The sequence below is a fragment of the Podarcis filfolensis genome (genome assembly GCF_964270895.1).
Source record: "Podarcis filfolensis genome assembly, chromosome: 8".
NCBI lineage: Eukaryota > Metazoa > Chordata > Lepidosauria > Squamata > Lacertidae > Podarcis > Podarcis filfolensis.
Genome location: NC_139611.1, coordinates 20,851,440 through 20,868,347, shown reverse-complemented (window position 1 = coordinate 20,868,347; position 16,908 = coordinate 20,851,440). Strand labels below are relative to the sequence as shown.

The window sequence follows — 16,908 nt, the reverse complement described above, 5'->3', positions numbered from 1 at the left end:
TCAGCAGCCCTAAAGATTTTGCATTTCAGAATCTCACAAACAGTTTTACTGACCCAACATCTGCTAATTATATACTACTCATTCATTAAAAAAAATATATCAGAACAGTTCACAACTATACATAAAATAATAAAAACCATATAAAAAAGTTACAATCAGAAATCAGGTAACTATCAGGGAAAGCTGTACGGTGGGCCCACCACTTACACACCTGACTCAAAACCAAATAAATAAATGTGAGTGGAACCCACAGCAAAGAGAGCTTTTAAAGCCCTCTGCCTTGCTTACTACTGTGCTCTGGGAAAGTCACACAAGGGCCCTAGGACACTCTGAGCCCTTGTGCCTCCTTCCCAGAGGCAAGTAAGGGCAAGGCTCATTCTGGACAAATAGGGATGGTTCAGGGGGTTCCTGGCTTTACATGATTTTGCCTCTGTGAGTGCACCCCCAGAACCAAACCCTCATGTAAGTAGTGGGCTCACTGTATTCTTAATTGCCTGGGGTGCTGGGGTATTTTGGGGAGGGGGTTGTAGCTGTGGTTTTTTAAAATCTTTATTTTAGATTTTGTTGAAATTTATGTGGAAATTGTTTTTTTTTAATATTTAATTTATTGTTCAGGACTACTTCTGTTGCAACATTTTTTATGTTGTAAGCTGCCTTGAGCATGGTTTGATCTGTGGAAAGGCAGCACACAAATAAAATTACGTACATATGCATGCATGCATAGGTGTGACAAAATAGAAAAGTTTTCAGTAGGTGTTTAAAAGTTGAAACAAAATATGCCTGATGAATCTCCATGGCGGAGCTTTCCACTGGAATGGTGCAATGACACTAAAGGTTCAGTTCCTTGTAGCTGTCAAATGAGCCTCATCAACTGATTTCACACAAGATATAATGGTGTGGAAGAATAAGCATGTACTTTAAAAAATACCTTCATCACATTCCTCAACATTTTTAGTCAGCAGGGCTTAATTTAGAAGAATTCTATGAACTGTATGTAAGCAAAGCAAGGAATGCTTGCCATAAAGGAAGATTATGCATGATCACTTATGCTATGTTAAGCACTGTCACACCCAGGATATACAAACATCTACCCTCCCAAGCTTCCATGGAAACACACTAACAATCATGAATGGCACAACTCCCTAATGCTTTTATTACTAGCCTATTTGTTTAATCATAATATCAAAGGTGTACTGTACCATGAACAGACACTTTGAATTATTTAGTACTTTCCTGAATAATTCTTGACACTAATTTTGCAGTTTTGATAACTGTGACTTACTGCAGTTTGACATGTCTGATCACACAGAAATAAGAATCCACTACACACACACTTGCATTCTGCCATGCTACATTTTATACCATGATTTCATAAAGCAACACTTATACAAACCTTCACGAATGATCAATAAACCCAAGCTGAGTAAATAGGGATCCCTACATTGCAATGTTAGCTTTACCCTTTCCAGTGAGGGTAACAACCAACTATAGAGGGATGCGGGTGGCGCTATAGTCTAAAACCATCAAGCATCTTGGGCTTGCCGATTGCAAGGTTGGCAGTTTGAATCCACACGATCGGGTGAGCTTCTGTTGCTCTGTCCCAGCTCCTGCCAACCTAGCAGTTCGAAAGCATACCAGTGCAAGTAGATAAATAGGTACTACTGTGGCAGGAAGGTAAATGGCATTTCCGTGCAATCTGGCTTCCGTCACAGTGTTCCATTGTGCCAGAAGCAGTTTAGTCATGCTGGCCACATGACCCCGAAAGCTGTCTGAGGACAAATGCTGGCTCCCTTGGCCTGAAAGCAGAGATGAGTGCTGCACCTTAAAGTTGAATTTGACCAGACTTAACTGTCCAGGGGTCCTTTACCTTTACCACAAACAAGGCATAAAATCTTGCTATTTGATGCTTTACAATGTCCCCATTTTACAGAGGCTAAACTTAAAAGTTGTTCAGAGTTAACAGAGAAACACATCACTATTTTAAACAATGAAAATTAAAGGTTACATCCAATGTTAGATCTAATGGGCATGACCAAATTAGGTTAATTCTAATAGAAGCACTCTAAGTAAATCTTAGCTGGATACAACCCTATGTCATTCCTCACATAGTGAAACTTGAGTGTTACTTGAAATTATAGCTAAAATATGCCATGAAGAATGTCCCCAAAACGCTGTACAGGCTGCATTTGTCAACAACCCACTAAAATCTTATTGCACTGCACAACCAAGAGCCTGATTGACAATTCATTTAACCTTAATCACTCTGGTTTAAGCCAATGAACAGGCTGTTCCTAATGAAATTTTCACATGCAAGTCTTAATGTACAATCCTATTCAGAAGTATGTTTCACCAAGTTCAGTGGGACTTACTCCCAAGTTAGTGACATGTGCATAGGATTATAGTCCTAAATGATCAACACAAACAAATCCAGCACTGTCCAGAACGTATACTGAGTTTTAAACATGCTGTTTTATTTCTATCACATATCTAGAGCTGTCTGTCATACAAGGGACAAACAAGAGGACCAAATGCAGGGATGTGGGTTTTCCAGAAAATTTTGAACTGAAACATTTTCATAAGCAAAAAATAATTTGCATCAGAAAATGTTTTAATGCCTTAGAGTGACCTGATTTAGCATGTTTATTTTACTTGTTTTTAGAAAACAAAACTTGTGACACTGTGAAGCTTGCCTAATACTGTTATTTGTAATTTGCATCCATTCATCCTTACCAATGAACTTATCAAAGGGAATTTTTCCAATGAAAATATAAAGCAGTGGTGGTGGGGGGAATCAGTTTTTGGATATCTCCCACCTCACACTACTGCTCAAGTTCTTTTGAAGTCAGCATTTGTATAAGATTTCCTATGATATATTCGTAACTGCATACAAAATGGTATAACCACTGGCTACCAGAGGGCAAAGTGCAACATGGCATTACTCTGCAGCACCATTACATCACAGTCACAGAGAGTTCTGCCAGAACAACTGTTTTGGTTGTGACTGCCAATGCTATTAAAGCTAATGGGGCTAAATCTTAAATCCAATGGTTGAATTGTGAGTGGAGATACAAGGTACTAGTTGCTAGCTTCTTTAGAAAAGCACAAGAGTGTGCCACAGCCAGGGTCCAAGGAAGTGAGAAACTAGTTCCAAGAGCATTTCAATGGGCTTTTCACAAAAAAGCAGCCACTGCCTCTGCTCAGCATCACACAAGGGAGTCTGAAAACCAGTTTCTGATATAACTTTGAGGTGGGAGAGAATTGTTCAAAGCCAAAGTCAAAACATTCAACTGGGTTAGTATAAGCTGCTTGTGAAACACATGCAATGCTATAGATCCTAAAACATGTTTATACCCAGCAGCTCAACTCTTAGTGTACACTAGTTTACTGCGATTTCCTACGTACAGGCCCACCAATAAGGAGTATAGTGGGTATTGCTGTATTGGGTCCAGGGCAAGAAGGGAGCCCCACCAATGGAAAATATAGTTGTGCCTTGTAGGGAAACAGATATATTGCAAAATATGCAAGCACTATTTTTTCTGAGTAATTAGTGTCCTACCACCTTTCAGTGTGAGTAGTCTGACAAGACAGTGTGAGTATTATGACTGACAAGTGTTACAGAGAAATACACATTAACATCAGGGAAAACAAAGATTGCCCCAAAATGAACCAGGAAGGCCCTCCACCAAACATTGGAGAAGAAACTTCCTGGTGCATTTTGAAAGTGCTTTTTGATCTTCTCTGGTGCATGTGTGACTTTAGAATTTTTTTCTGGATTCAGATGACAGACTTCCTGAGTAATTCTGAAGCCCTTTCTAAAATCTTTCCTTGGAAAGAAGGGATTGTTGCCTAGAGAAAACAACTGAAAAGTTCACTCTTTTAGTATTTAGTCCACTGTGAGTGGCCAGTAACATGTCTGGCCAAAAGTTAGAAGCAAAGACATGAATTCATGTCTTTCCAACATGCTTCATTTCATGCAAAACACACACACCAAGCATATTAAACTAAATAAAGTGCTAATGCAAACAAACCCGTATCACAGGGGGGAACAGCGGTTTAGAATGTGTAATGCAGTGTTATACAGTCTCTTGGTGTCTTGGGTTTTTTAAAATTGACTGTAGCAGCAACATGAGGTCTTATTAACTCCTTTCCACCACAAGGCAGAGCTACTGTTGGGTTGCTGCTACTGGTACAAAAACTTAAATGAGTATATTTATGCACAACACTGAAAATGTTTTTGTTCAAAAATATAGAAGGGTGACTGACCTTTGCTGATAACATTGCTATAATTATTATGAAGTATAAATAAAATTCCTACAACAAATGCTCTTAGAATACATTGCTTGGTTCTTAACAATTTAACTTATCCAAGCATGGGCATCTGAACCTTGATTGCTGAAAATCTTTTGACACCCCACCACCTACAAACCCGAATATGAAACACTATACCTGTTGTGGTACTGAATTGTAGTATTATCAACCTTAAATGAAAGACCCATCGCTTTGTTCAGAAGAGTTTTGCACCAAGCCACCATGCAAACAGCATTAGCATTTCCTCCCAAATCTTACAATGCCAATGCAACAGACTACAGAAATTGATAAAAACATACATAAATTTCATTCATTATAAGTAAAAAAAAATGGCTAGTCCAAGTCAGAGAACACCTACTTAAACGAAGCTATGGTAATTAATTTCAGCAGGTTTGCTCTGAGTAGGACTTAACTGGATACAACCCAATATAGACAAAACAAAAGTTGCAAAGAACCTGATAATCAATAAGCGAAATGAAGGGCAAAAAACATTTGATATCGCTTACCCATTATAATGTGTTTTTACTCTAATGAAATCTCTCTTCATATTCATTTTTGATCCCATTCTGCTAGGCATGGTACTAATGCAGCAGTCAAAGTTAAAGATAGGTTCTGAGTTTACAGACTTGTCTTCCAAATCGTTCAGTAGAAATGGGGTATTGTAATAAATGAGCAGGCAAAGTTTCCATGCTTCTTCTTCCAAGGTAATAGCCCCATTAGGCTGCAGGCAAACAAAAAAGATATAAATACACAAAAAAGCAAACAACTGATTGGAAAACAGAATATACGTTGTGCTAAACTAAACAGACACCAAGTAAGTCCAACAAATCAATGGAGGAATTCAGGTTCATGTTTTCTTCTAGTATCCTGATACTTTATTTCTATAAAATTGCTAAAGTTCCATGAAAGCTGTTTTAAATACCTAGCAAATATATTTTAAAATTCTGAAATGTAAGACTATGCTCATTTAAAATAAGACTAATTACTTTTTTCTATTTGGGAACAAAGTTGAAACAATAGAAAATTAAGAAAGATTCCAGCCAGTGATGTCAGCCATCACTGCTTAGCAAACGGAAGGATAACTCTTTTGCAAAGAAATTTGCTAGCTCCATTCCTGACACCTTCTCTTCCAAGCACTCTTGCTAACCTTCCTACAAAATCACTGGGGTTGGGGATATGGTCTGTGATCTTTATCTTCTAGATTTGCAAAAAACAATGGCGGAACTATCACAAAACTATTTGCTTCACTATGTTTGAAAAAGGAACTTTAGGAGGTTGGATATATCCAAATCACAATATCCAAAGCAGGGAGAAAAGTCCAGTCTAGGGATTCAAGAGTGGGAATAAGATAGGACTGCTCAGCAAGTTTTATTCCTGCTTACAGCATTTTCTACAAAGCATACACTCAAAAAATAGGCGGGGAAGCCATGAAAGTACAAAATGGCATTCTAGGTAAGTATGAAAGCTTACGCATTTCCCTAAAGATCAGGCTCTCTGCTATACACAACTGCATTGCAATTTTTGCTTTGAAAGTCTTCCTTTTGTAAGCTTTGATATAGAATGTGTAAGGCATGTCAAGGTATTCATGCAAAGCATGTGAATCCACATTTTAGATAAAAGAATGCAATGTTATGCAATTGTCCCCCCTCAGATATTTGTAAGCACTCTGGACAGTCATACATTTCCCCACTCAGGAAAGAACTTGCAGATACTTTTTTCCTCACACTAAAGTACATTTAGGGGAAAGTGTGAAAGATTTTTACATAGGTTTTTGTCTACAACTTTACCAAAGCCATAAAACACTACATTGTTTTTTAAGAACTTACATTTAGATAGGAAAGTTAAAACCAAGATACTTTATTTAAAAAATCCTCACAACTCTCAAATATGTAGATTTCAAGAAACCCCTCTAATTCACAAAATATGCCTTGAGGCTATGAGCTGTCAATATAACCTAGTAGCCAATTACTTGCAAAGACAACATTAAAACCACAGAACAGTGCATTCCACTAGAATCCTATACCCCCCTCAATCTGGTAACAGTGCTGACCTACACATTTGGTTACCTGTGGCTACTCCTTCAGCAGATATGGGCACCCTTCCAAAAAGAAAAAGACTCCCTTAGAATAGCCTGTCCTGAACAAATGTCTCCTGAGCAAAACTCCCCACCTCAATAGATATACTAGCCTCTTTAGCACATGCACAAACACAAACACACCCAAGGGTACTTTTCAGATTGGATTAGCCTTAACTCATTTTCCCTTCATAGGCTAGGTAAGGAGACCAGTTTTTCAGGGAATTCCACCACCCTGCCCCTCAAAAAACAAAAAACAAACAAACAATGCTATGCAATTTCTGGACTTTCCTAGCAGTGCAATCCTGTGTGTGTTCATTGGATCCTACTCCTAGTTACGGGTGTACAGTGGTACCTATGGTTATGAACTTAATTTGTTCCGAGGTCCGTTCTTAACCTGAAACTGTTCTTAACCTGAGGTACCACTTTAGCTAATGGGGCCTCCCGCTGCCGCCAGCGCACGATTTCTGTTCTCACCCTGAAGTAAAGTTCTTAACCTGAGGTACTACTTCCGGGTTACTGGAGTCTGTAACCTGAAGTGTTTGTAACCCGACGTGTTTGTAACCCAAGGTACCACTGTATAAGATTGCAACCTTCCAATTTTCTGCGGAGTCACTCCCCCAACATTACACCTGCATTTGATCCACGTTACAGTGGTACCTTGGGTTACGTACTTAATTCGTTATGGAGGTCTGTACTTAAACAGAAACTGTTCTTAACCTGAAGCACCACTTTAGCTAATGAGGCCTCCTGCTGCTGCCGTGCCGCCGGAGCATGATTTCTGTTCTCATCCTGAAGCAAAGTTCTTAACCTGAAGCACTATTTCTGGGTTAGCGGAGTCTGTAACCTGAAGCGTATGTAACCTGAAGTGTATGTAACCCGAGGTACCACTGTACCTCCAATATCAAGCTGAACCCTCCAGCACAAACTCTTCACTACCTTCCACTAGCAATGTCACCCAGATTACCCCACACATACCTCCAGAAAAACTTACCCACTTCCTCCTCACAACTCCGTTTCAAGACCTTACTGTGACTAAGCCCAAGCAGGTGAAACAGAAATAACTGCATATTTGTCCCCCTTGCTTGCCCCACCTTCATTTTCTGGACTGTAAGCCATATCTGTCATTCTTCCTGAAATGTCATGTACATGCCTGGCACTAGATAAATATAATGATAATAAAAAGTGATACAGAACCAGCTCACCCTCTCTCAAACCCTTCTCTTAATGTTACACTGCTTCAGACCTCCTGCAAGTAACTGGGGTTGGGAACCCATCTTCCAAAAAAGACATTCTCAACTCATCTTTCTCCCCACTTCCATTTAAAAGATCTCGCCTGCTTCTAGGTATAGATTGTAAACTCCTCAGATCAGGGACCTATCCTCATGGTAAGAGAGAAAACAAAAATAAAAGTACACCCCCTGCTCTGTCTCATACTGTTACATTGCTCCCCAACCACCTTAAACTCCTTAGTGTAATGTGTGTACTGAGTTTCCTCAGACATAAAAACCCTTCCTCCCCCATCACAACAGGTAACGACTATTTGCAAAAGGACACAACACACCCATGTGTTTGTAAGCACCTAACAATAACAGCAATTCATCTACTTTTATAGAAAAGTAAAGGAATAATCATAAATTGCCTTTTTTAGAGAGAAGTAAAGGAATTATCATATTTCTTCTCTGTAAAAAGGCAACTTTTAAACACAATAAAGGCACGCTACCTGCATAAGGCTGCTTGCAAGCCTAGAAAACAATTGCAATTTATACTCCAATTCATGTGAATCTTACTCTTCCTGCCCGCCCGCCCCATACCGACTTGTGTTTGCAGGAGGGGGGGAGGCAGGCGAGCGCTGTCTTCTCTACCACAAAAAAGAGTAATTTTCCTCCCCTCACCCGAATAAATTCCCACCCACCCCTCAAAAACTCCACAGAAGAGACTCACCTTTCCCTTTCCTTTCCCCTCCCTCAGTCCCGCTTTAGGGACAAGCTCTTTCCACACAAACAACCCCAAAACCAAAACTTTTTAGAGGGGGGGTCGTCCTGAATCCTTCCTCTTCCCTCAGGTCTCGGGCTTTCCCCACCCGTTGGAAGTTTGCTCCAACTTCCGAAGCGAAAGGAGGGAGGAGAAAGGGGAGAGTCGGGATGTGGGTGGGGGGAAGCTCAGAGTCCTTCGCCCGCCTCTTCCTGAGGTAACACCCGACCCGCCGCCTCGAGCGCGCCTTGGCTGAAGGTAGGCTGCTCGGTCGTTCACTTGGCGGGCGCGCTCCCGCAACCTTTCCCTCCCACCTCAGCAGCAGCGCGCCGCCGACACTCCTCCTCCCAACATGGCGGAGGCCAGCCCTCGAGGGATTTATTCCTCAACCCTCCTCAGTCTCCCCGCCGCACACGCATATGCAGCGGCAGCCAATCAACTCGCTTCCCCCGCCCGCGCCTCTCTACCTGCCGCCGGCCTATAGTAAACAAGAGGGCGGCCTCTCACCTGGAGCCGGTTTCCCCTGGCCCCACCCCTGAGGGGGAGACGGACCAATGGCGAACGGGCATTGGGCGTTACCTGGCTGGGATGGGGGGGGGGGAGGTGTCAGAGGGGGAAGAGGCGGGGAGGGAGGGGCGAAGGGAGGCTTTCGGGAGCCAATAGAGGGGAGAAAGAGGGATTAGAGGTGGGATGGATAATCACCTGCAGCCAATAGGGAAGGGAGGGAATGGGACGAGCGGCTAATCTGCCTAGCAACAAGGCGGGCATGACGGGTTGAGGACGCTTTGGAAAGGGGGAAAGGAGGAGGCAATGGTCTTTTGTGCCGGGGGTAGCCTCGCCAACCTGGTGCCCGCTATTCCAAAACATCTGGGGGGCACCAGGTTGGCTAAGGCTGGCCTTGAGATCCAGGTTCAAATCCTCCCCGTCGCCCACAAAAGGGACTGGGCAGCGCAACCGACCTCAATGGGCAATATTTGTGAGGGTAAAATGCAAGGAGAATCTTACACAGAATTTTAAAAGATGTTACAAAAGTTGGGTGCCGCCTCCACTATCTGCCTCGCGGTAGCAAGATTTCAGAGGGCTTGGGCTCCTTTTGGAGCTGGCTTCTGGCACCAGGTCCATTGGCAGACCAATTCTGTGTTACAAAGATGTGATATGAAGGCTGGCAACATTAACCCTTCTAAGTGGTTTTTTCCCTTCCAGTAGCACCTTAAAGACCAACTAAGTTAGTTCTTGGTATGAGCTTTCGTGTGCATGCACACTTCTTCAGATACAACACGGCTACCTATCTGTAACCTTCTAAGTGGGAATCTCTTGCAGATGACCACAGAGCCTGGAGACAGGTTGTGTATTCCCAGCAGTTACCAGAAGAGGAATGACTGCTGGAAGGAGTGCAGAAAGAAGAAACCTGCAGGACTCCTTCATTTGCCCCAGCTGCAACAAAACATGTATCTCCCTTACTGGTCTCTATGCCCCGGAGGCATCATCTTCAATTGTCTCCTAAGACAGATGGATGCCAACTGGATGAGTAGATAACTGCCTGCTACAACTTGGGATAGAAAAAAGCCCCATAAAAATTAAGAGTACCAAGAAAAAAGGGGGGGAAATAAAGTTAACAGGTTTAAAAAAGTAAGAGGAAAAAGGAGAAGAAAAGGGGGGAAACAGAAAGACAGAAAGAGACCAGAAAACCTGAACATGAGTAAAGGATAGCTGTGCTGTCTTTTCACTGCAATCCTACGCTTGTCTACTAAAAGATAAACTCAGTGGGGCTTACTCCCATGCAAGTATGTGTAGGATTTCAGCCTTCAAGTTTATGGATAAATGTACAGGCAGCTCCCATTTTGTGCGCTTTTAAGGCACGCACGTGCTGTTTTTTGACCAGGAAGAGGGTGGAATGGGGGTGGGATTGAGATGGGTCATAACGGGGCAGGGCACAAATCAGGATTGGCTGTATGTGTTTATAGGCCATATTCACAAACAATAATTGTTATGGAAATTTAAGTGGTAGGAAAATGTTTCATCTAAAAACAAAGAGCTTTGCTGAATTAGATCAAAGGTCCATTTAGTCTTGCTTCCACAGTGACTGGAAAGATGCTTCCAGGAGACTTAGCCATAACACAATAAGACAATTGCTTTTCTCGGCTGTCTCCCCTCATGAATGTACCTGTTGAATTTCTGTCTGTAATGCAGATATGAAGGTGAAATTGCCTTTTTAGGATATAGGATTTGCAATTAAGCGGAACACTGCAAGATAAAGCAAAACAAGGTCATGTGTGAAATAATATTTATTCACACTTTTGTTCACTGCCCTGGAATCTTTTGGTGACTAACAAATGTTTTAAACAAATGAATACTCACCCTTTGTGAGGTGTTTTGCTGTACTTCATGTGTGAGGAACCTTTGGCCCTCCAGATGTAGCTGAACTAAAACTTCCACCAGTCCCTGCAATCATAGCCAAAGGCCAGGGATGATGGGAGTTGTAGTTCAGCAACATCTGGAGGACCAAAAATTCCCCACACTTGTACTTGCAAAACATAGTTAACTCCTTCTCACTGTATATCATAATTTTCCATGTATAAGACGACCCCATGTATAAGACAGCCCCTATTTTTGAGCCCAAAATTAAGAAATAAGTATTTTAAACATTCAGTGTATAAGACGACCCCCAATTTTAAACTTAAAAAAATTGGGGGGAAATATAGTCTTATACACTGAAAAATACAGTGAATTCCCATTGGCATGACAGAAAGGTTTGGTTCACTTTCAACCTCAACTCCACCTCTCTCTTCCTACACACAAATAAACTCCCAACTCAGCATCTCCCTCCAAAGCAAAACTTTGCTCCCGCTCACCATCAACTAGAAGGGTGTTCTATAAATAAGGTTTCCCACTTCAAGAGGAATAGCTGTAATAGAAAATAATCCTATGATGACACCTTAGAAGTTTGCAAGTGACTGTGGTATATGAAATATATTAAAAGGAGGGGAGGTGTTGCTTTTTGTAGTCCAAATGCAACAGCACATTCCATCACAGCATATTTAATTCTTCCAGCAGAGGGCAAGAGAGTCCTAAAAATACGTCTGGGAAAGCATAGCAACACTTTGTATCTTGTTTCGTTTTAAGGAGCTCACAGACTGTGAGAAACCTAGCAATTGCACCAGCAAACACCATGTAACGCGGCCTTAATAGGGGCAGGGTTGTGGATCCACTGAGGATGTCTTCTGCTGTGGAACAGTGCCATGGAGCCAATGTGCATCATTGTACAACAACAACAACCATTGTCGGTAAAAAGAGGATTGAAAACAAGGGGCAGATTTTAACCAAGTACAACAGCAACAAAAAAAACCCCTAAGCAATATCCCAATGATTAAATTTATTACCTGCCGTTCACAAACGGATCCCAGTGTGGATCTGGATGATTTGCAGTAGGCCTACAAGGGTGGATGAGAGGGGCACTCAAGGATCAGCTTGGCTCATTCCCTAAGGTGACCATGTTTCCTGCTTTACAGAGGACAGTCCTCTGTGTAAAAGTCTGTCTAGTCCAAGTCCAGTTTAAAGAGAAAGAACTCTTCAGAAGTTAGAAAGAGACCATGAGTTAACAGAGGAATGTTCTGTTTCTGTGACACCGGACACCCCTCATCAGATCTTTCCTGCTGTGGCTTCTCCTAGTCATGAAGAGCCTCCTCCAAAGGAGGCAACTGTGAGTAAATCAGATGCTGATTTACCAACTCTGCCAACATCACCGAGGACATGGACGGACCTCACCAGCCCACCCCCCCCCCCTGAAAAAAGAGTGCCTGCTTGCTTATCTAGTCCCAAGACTCCAGTCATTTGCTGTGCCTCCCCTGTCCTTTAAAAGGAAGGGGCAGAGCATGCCTCGCTTGTTGGATAAACATCTTAGTTTGCATTTCTTGTTTGAGGAGCGATGCATCAGTGCCCTGGGGCACACTTTTCACCCAAACATGCATTTGGTGGCCTACTTCTAAAAAAAAGAAGTTACCACATATATGTTCAGCTGTAGTGCTGTTGTGATTCACCTCCTCTCAGGCTGAGATCTAGTAACAGACAATGCAATTCAAGCTAGACCAGTGGATTTCAAGAGCGGATCTCTGTCCTTCATTTTCATTATGTTCTGCATAGTAAGTCCACTGACGTGGAGGGGAGGAAAGTTAGGTGTGCAAACCACATGTGAACTTTATTCTGCTCATTTATTCTGCTCACAACAAAGGAAGAAGATCTGTGTTGACTAATCCATATTTTCAAGTAAAGCCTTCCAAAGCTCTTCACAAATTCTTGCCATACCATTCTTGGTCTGAAAGATGTCAAGGATATACCTTGAAGAGGAAGAAGGTGACTTACTAATTCCCTACCATCCCACCACACATACCCATAATTATGATGATCATACAACAGGAGTTTTCGTGCACTGCTCTGGTTCGCCAGAAGAGGCTTACTCATGCTGGCCACATGACCCAGAAGCTGTACACCGGCTCCCTTGGCCAGTAAAGCGAGATGAGCGCCGCAACCCCAGAGTTGGCCACGACTGGACCTAATGGTCAGGGGTCCCTTTACCTTTACTTACAATAGGAGTAGGGAACTTTTTCAGGTTGAGGGCCGCATTAACTTATGAGCAACCTTCCAAGGGCCACATGTCAATGGAGGGTAGGGTCAGAGGCAAAAGTGAGCGGAGCACATTATTATTATTATTATTATTATTATTATTATTATTATTATTATCCCGCCCATCTGGCTGGGTTTCCCCAGCCGCTCTGGGCAGCTGCCAACAGATTAAAAACAGAATAAAACACCACACATTAAAAACTTCCCTCAACAGGGCTGCCTTCAGATGTCTTCTAAAAGTCAGATGGTTGCTTATTTCCTTGACATCTGATGGGTGGGCATTCCACAGGGCGGGCGCCACCACTGAGAAAGCCCTCTGCCTGGTTCCCTGTAACCTCACATCTCATAGTGAGGGAAGGTCTTTGGAGCTGGAGCTTATTGTCCGGGCAGAATGATGGGGGTAGAGACGCTCCTGCAAATCCTACCTCTGTTCAGTAGGGATGGTGAGGAGCATGTGGTCTAGGGACAGTTCAGAAGGTCCAGATGAAGAAACCTGGAAAGCCACATTTGGCCTAGATACTCTCCACACCTGTTTTACACATGCTCATATGTCCCACATTGACCTTTGACTCTATGAAGTAATACGTAGGCTGGATTCAGGCTCTGTTTTGTGACAATGTCCCCAGGCAGAGATGAAGAGACCTACATTTATTTAAATAGGCCAGTCTAAGTCTTCTTCCTTTGTATTCCTCATTTCTATTTTTGTCTCTTGATCTGCATAGTCTGCTAGTCCGTTAAGCTCATCCAATTTTCCTGAGGTATAGTGTTTAAAAAGAAAACAGAAATAAGGATGGGGGGGATGTGGAGCAATTCCAGCACTTATTCCGTCGCAGGCTGTGTGACGGCTTGTGATCTAACTGAGGCTTTAAAGACAGGAATGTGGCAAAAATATTCGTGGCGTGAGAGTCTACGGAGCTGTGCAAGGAGGGGCAGGCACATTTTGAACTTTGAACCAATAGGATTCCTGCTTCTAATCAGCTCTGGGACCGAATGCCAGGAAGGAGAGTAAATTAAGCATAAGCCAACATACATGATCCTGGCTGCTGTTGCTCTTGTTGTGATTTATGTTCCGTTGCTTGCATATCTTTTAATGTTTTATTTATTGTTTATGATTACTATTGTTATGTTGTGGTTATGTATTTTTTCATGCTGTAAGCCGCTTTGTGCATAGTTTGATCTGTGGAAAGGCAGCATACAAGTAAAAATAGGTATGGATATGTGCTCTGAGTAAAACTTAGTTGGAGACAACCCATGAATGGCAACCAATATTTAAGATAAAAAATCATTGCACACTATAAATGTGTAATCTTTGAACTTCCCGCTGTACAATTCCCATTATGCTATTGGGTAGTAGTTTCACTATGTTCTGTGTGGTAAAATGCTTTCTTTTATTGGTCCCAAATCTTTCAACTTGCCAGAGTTTGTGTTCCTTACTGCTCTCTTCATTTGCATGAGACTTCAGTTTTTTGAAGGAAGCTTTCTTGCCTCTAATAGCTTCTTCCACTTATGCCTGTGTGCTCTTGGCCCTCATTGCACCTACCCTGGTTTGCGGTATAAACTCAAGTTGAGCTTCTAATACTGTATTTTTAAACAACTCCCAAGCATTATGGAGTTATTTGACCCTCTTGACTTTGCCACAGTTTAAGGAGTGCCACAGTTTAAGAAGAATATTGATGAGCTGGAATGTGTGCAGAGGAGGGTGACCAAGATAATCAAGGGTCTGGAAACCAAGCCTTATGAGGAACTGTTGAGGGAGTTGGGTATGTTTAGCCTGGATAAGAGAATGACAGGAAACATTAACAGTCTTGGCTGTAATGGGAATCTCGGGTAAGGGATTAGGAACATAGGAAAGTGACTGACATTGAGTCAACCCATTGGTTGATCTAGTGCAATGTCGCCTACACAGGCTGGCAGCAGCATTCTGAGATTTCAGGCAGAGAGTCTTTCTGGCTGGAGATGTCATTGAGGATCGAACCTCAGACCTTCTGCATGCAATGCAAGTGCTCTAGCTCTGAGCTAAACCCCTTTGTGTGTTGGGGACAGGACTTTGCAATAGCTATTCACTTATTTATTAGTTATCCAACAAGATTTATGTACACACCCTCTAGGTGGTTAGCAGAGCTAAAAACAAAACACCAAAATCCTTGATAAGATCTCAGGTTTCTAAAGCATTGACAAAATTTAAAATAACTGTAGTTGAAAAGGTATAAAATGCATGTCAGTGTCCCATGTGTCTGCATAGGCTTTTGTAAAGAAACATGGCAGCTGAAAGGGGACAGTGAAGGCACCTACCTGATGTCAAGAGGCAGGGAGTTCCAAAGTTTAAGTGCTGCCATCCTAGAAGATTGATTTCTTACAAGTGTGGAATGGGTATTAGGTGGCACCCAGCTCCCCATCTGGTGTCCCTTCAGCCTCTGTGTCCAGATCCCTTTGGATACGCAGGGTATTGGTGGGGTCCTGAAAATTACGAGGGGAGATTGGAGTTCGAATCCAACAGCATCTGGAGGATCCCAGGATGGTAGGGTCAATAATGGTATAGACAACAACGAGGAAAAGCCAGACAGCTTTAAAACAGCAAAAAGGAGTTGGATCCTGGAGTGCTTTGCAAGAAAAGAGCTGGTGCCTTTTGTCAATAGACAGTTTCAAGGGAGGGTAGAAAAGATTTTTCCCATCTATCATTTCATGATGCTTTCCTGCCCATCAATTTATTTCTTTTCCTGTCTTAACTTAAAAACTCTCCCAACTCCAGTGCCTACCCCCACCCTTGCCACACCCCGTGGTAACAGACAACTCTGCTTCAACATGGTGCTGTCGCTCCTAATTGGCTTTGTAATACATGTTGCTCTTTTATTCTCTCTCGCAGAACTTTTTGCAGAACTCAAGTTAATACAAACACCCGAGCCACCATCTCCACCTCAGCTCCCCAGCCTTCCTCTGCCCCCATGGCAACTGAACCCCTTTAAGGCATTCCTGGCTAGTCCTATCAAAGAATGCACAACCTCCTTGGCATGCGGACAATTCACCGGCATTTTCTCACTTTCACAATGACTTAGCTCCCAGAGATCATCTGGAGGACGGAAGGAGATGGGGTTCTACTTGTAAGCCCATTGCAAGCTCTCAAGACTGGGTGGGAGAGAAATCTGATGTTTTCCCCATAATGTAACATGAATTGGCTTCATTGCCTCAAACACATGTGATCAAAAGCAGCAATTTGGACTCTCTTGCTCTGTTCAGGGATATAAAATGGATTCAGCACCATGGAAAGAGATCACACTTTTTGCCTGGTCTCTCGAGCCCCGGAACTGCCTTGTTCCCACGCAGGATTCCCCCCAGCTTGCAGGTGGGTCTCCACAAGATGTTGGGATGCCAACTCCCACTAGGCAGCATGGCTAATGGTCAGGGCTAATGGACACTGTGGTGCAACAACATCTGGGATCCTACGGTGGAGGAAAGATTGTAGGTGTGGAAACATCAGACTTCCTTCCCCTTCCGTCACCTGCCAAACTGCTTCCCCCGAGCGCAGAATAGAGGAAGCTGCCTAATATAGGAATATGCTATTAATTTATGCATTAATTTATCCCACAGAGTTGTTTTTAACCCTTTATTCTTTTCTCATTTTGTGTTTTCTGTGTGCAATGGCTGTTATAAAACCACACGCTTGATGTACAAGTTCTTTTGAATATGGGAAAGATAGATTAAACAGAATGTTTTATTATACAAAAGAAATAAATAAAAAGAACGGAGTTTAAGCAAGACAGAAAGTTCAAAAGATAGGATCTTGTTTGCTGTACCAGAATTCGTTGAAACTGTAGAGCGACGGTGTATGAAAAAAAACCCCAGCTGATTTCCATGGTAATCTCTGCGCAAGTAAGCTTGGAGGATGGCATGCCGGTATTATTATTATTTAGCCTCTCTTAAAATAGGCCAGCCCC

The 16,908-nt window shown here is 42.5% G+C and overlaps 1 protein-coding gene and 1 long non-coding RNA gene across 5 annotated transcripts in view; one reads left to right on the top strand and one right to left on the bottom strand.

The window, feature by feature from the left end:
- PRKCZ (protein kinase C zeta) overlaps positions 1-8,965 on the bottom strand; it is a 94,982-nt gene extending 86,017 nt beyond the window's left edge. The window contains exons 1-2 of one of the 4 annotated variants that reach the window (XM_083628698.1): positions 8,864-8,965; positions 4,815-5,029 (exon numbers count right to left, since the gene is read on the bottom strand). In XM_083628698.1, coding sequence (XP_083484824.1) covers positions 4,815-4,885 — 71 coding nt within the window. In that variant the 5' untranslated portion in view covers positions 4,886-5,029; positions 8,864-8,965. Of the gene's footprint in view, positions 1-4,814; positions 5,030-8,105; positions 8,131-8,326; positions 8,804-8,863 lie in introns of those variants that run through there. The other 3 variants (XM_083628697.1, XM_083628695.1, XM_083628696.1) reach the window with 3 other exon arrangements.
- LOC310769643 lies at positions 8,566-9,955 on the top strand. The gene is made up of 2 exons (XR_014551772.1): positions 8,566-8,614; positions 9,677-9,955. It is a non-coding gene; the product is annotated as an uncharacterized lncRNA (long non-coding RNA).
- The last annotated feature ends 6,953 nt before the right edge of the window (positions 9,956-16,908 follow it).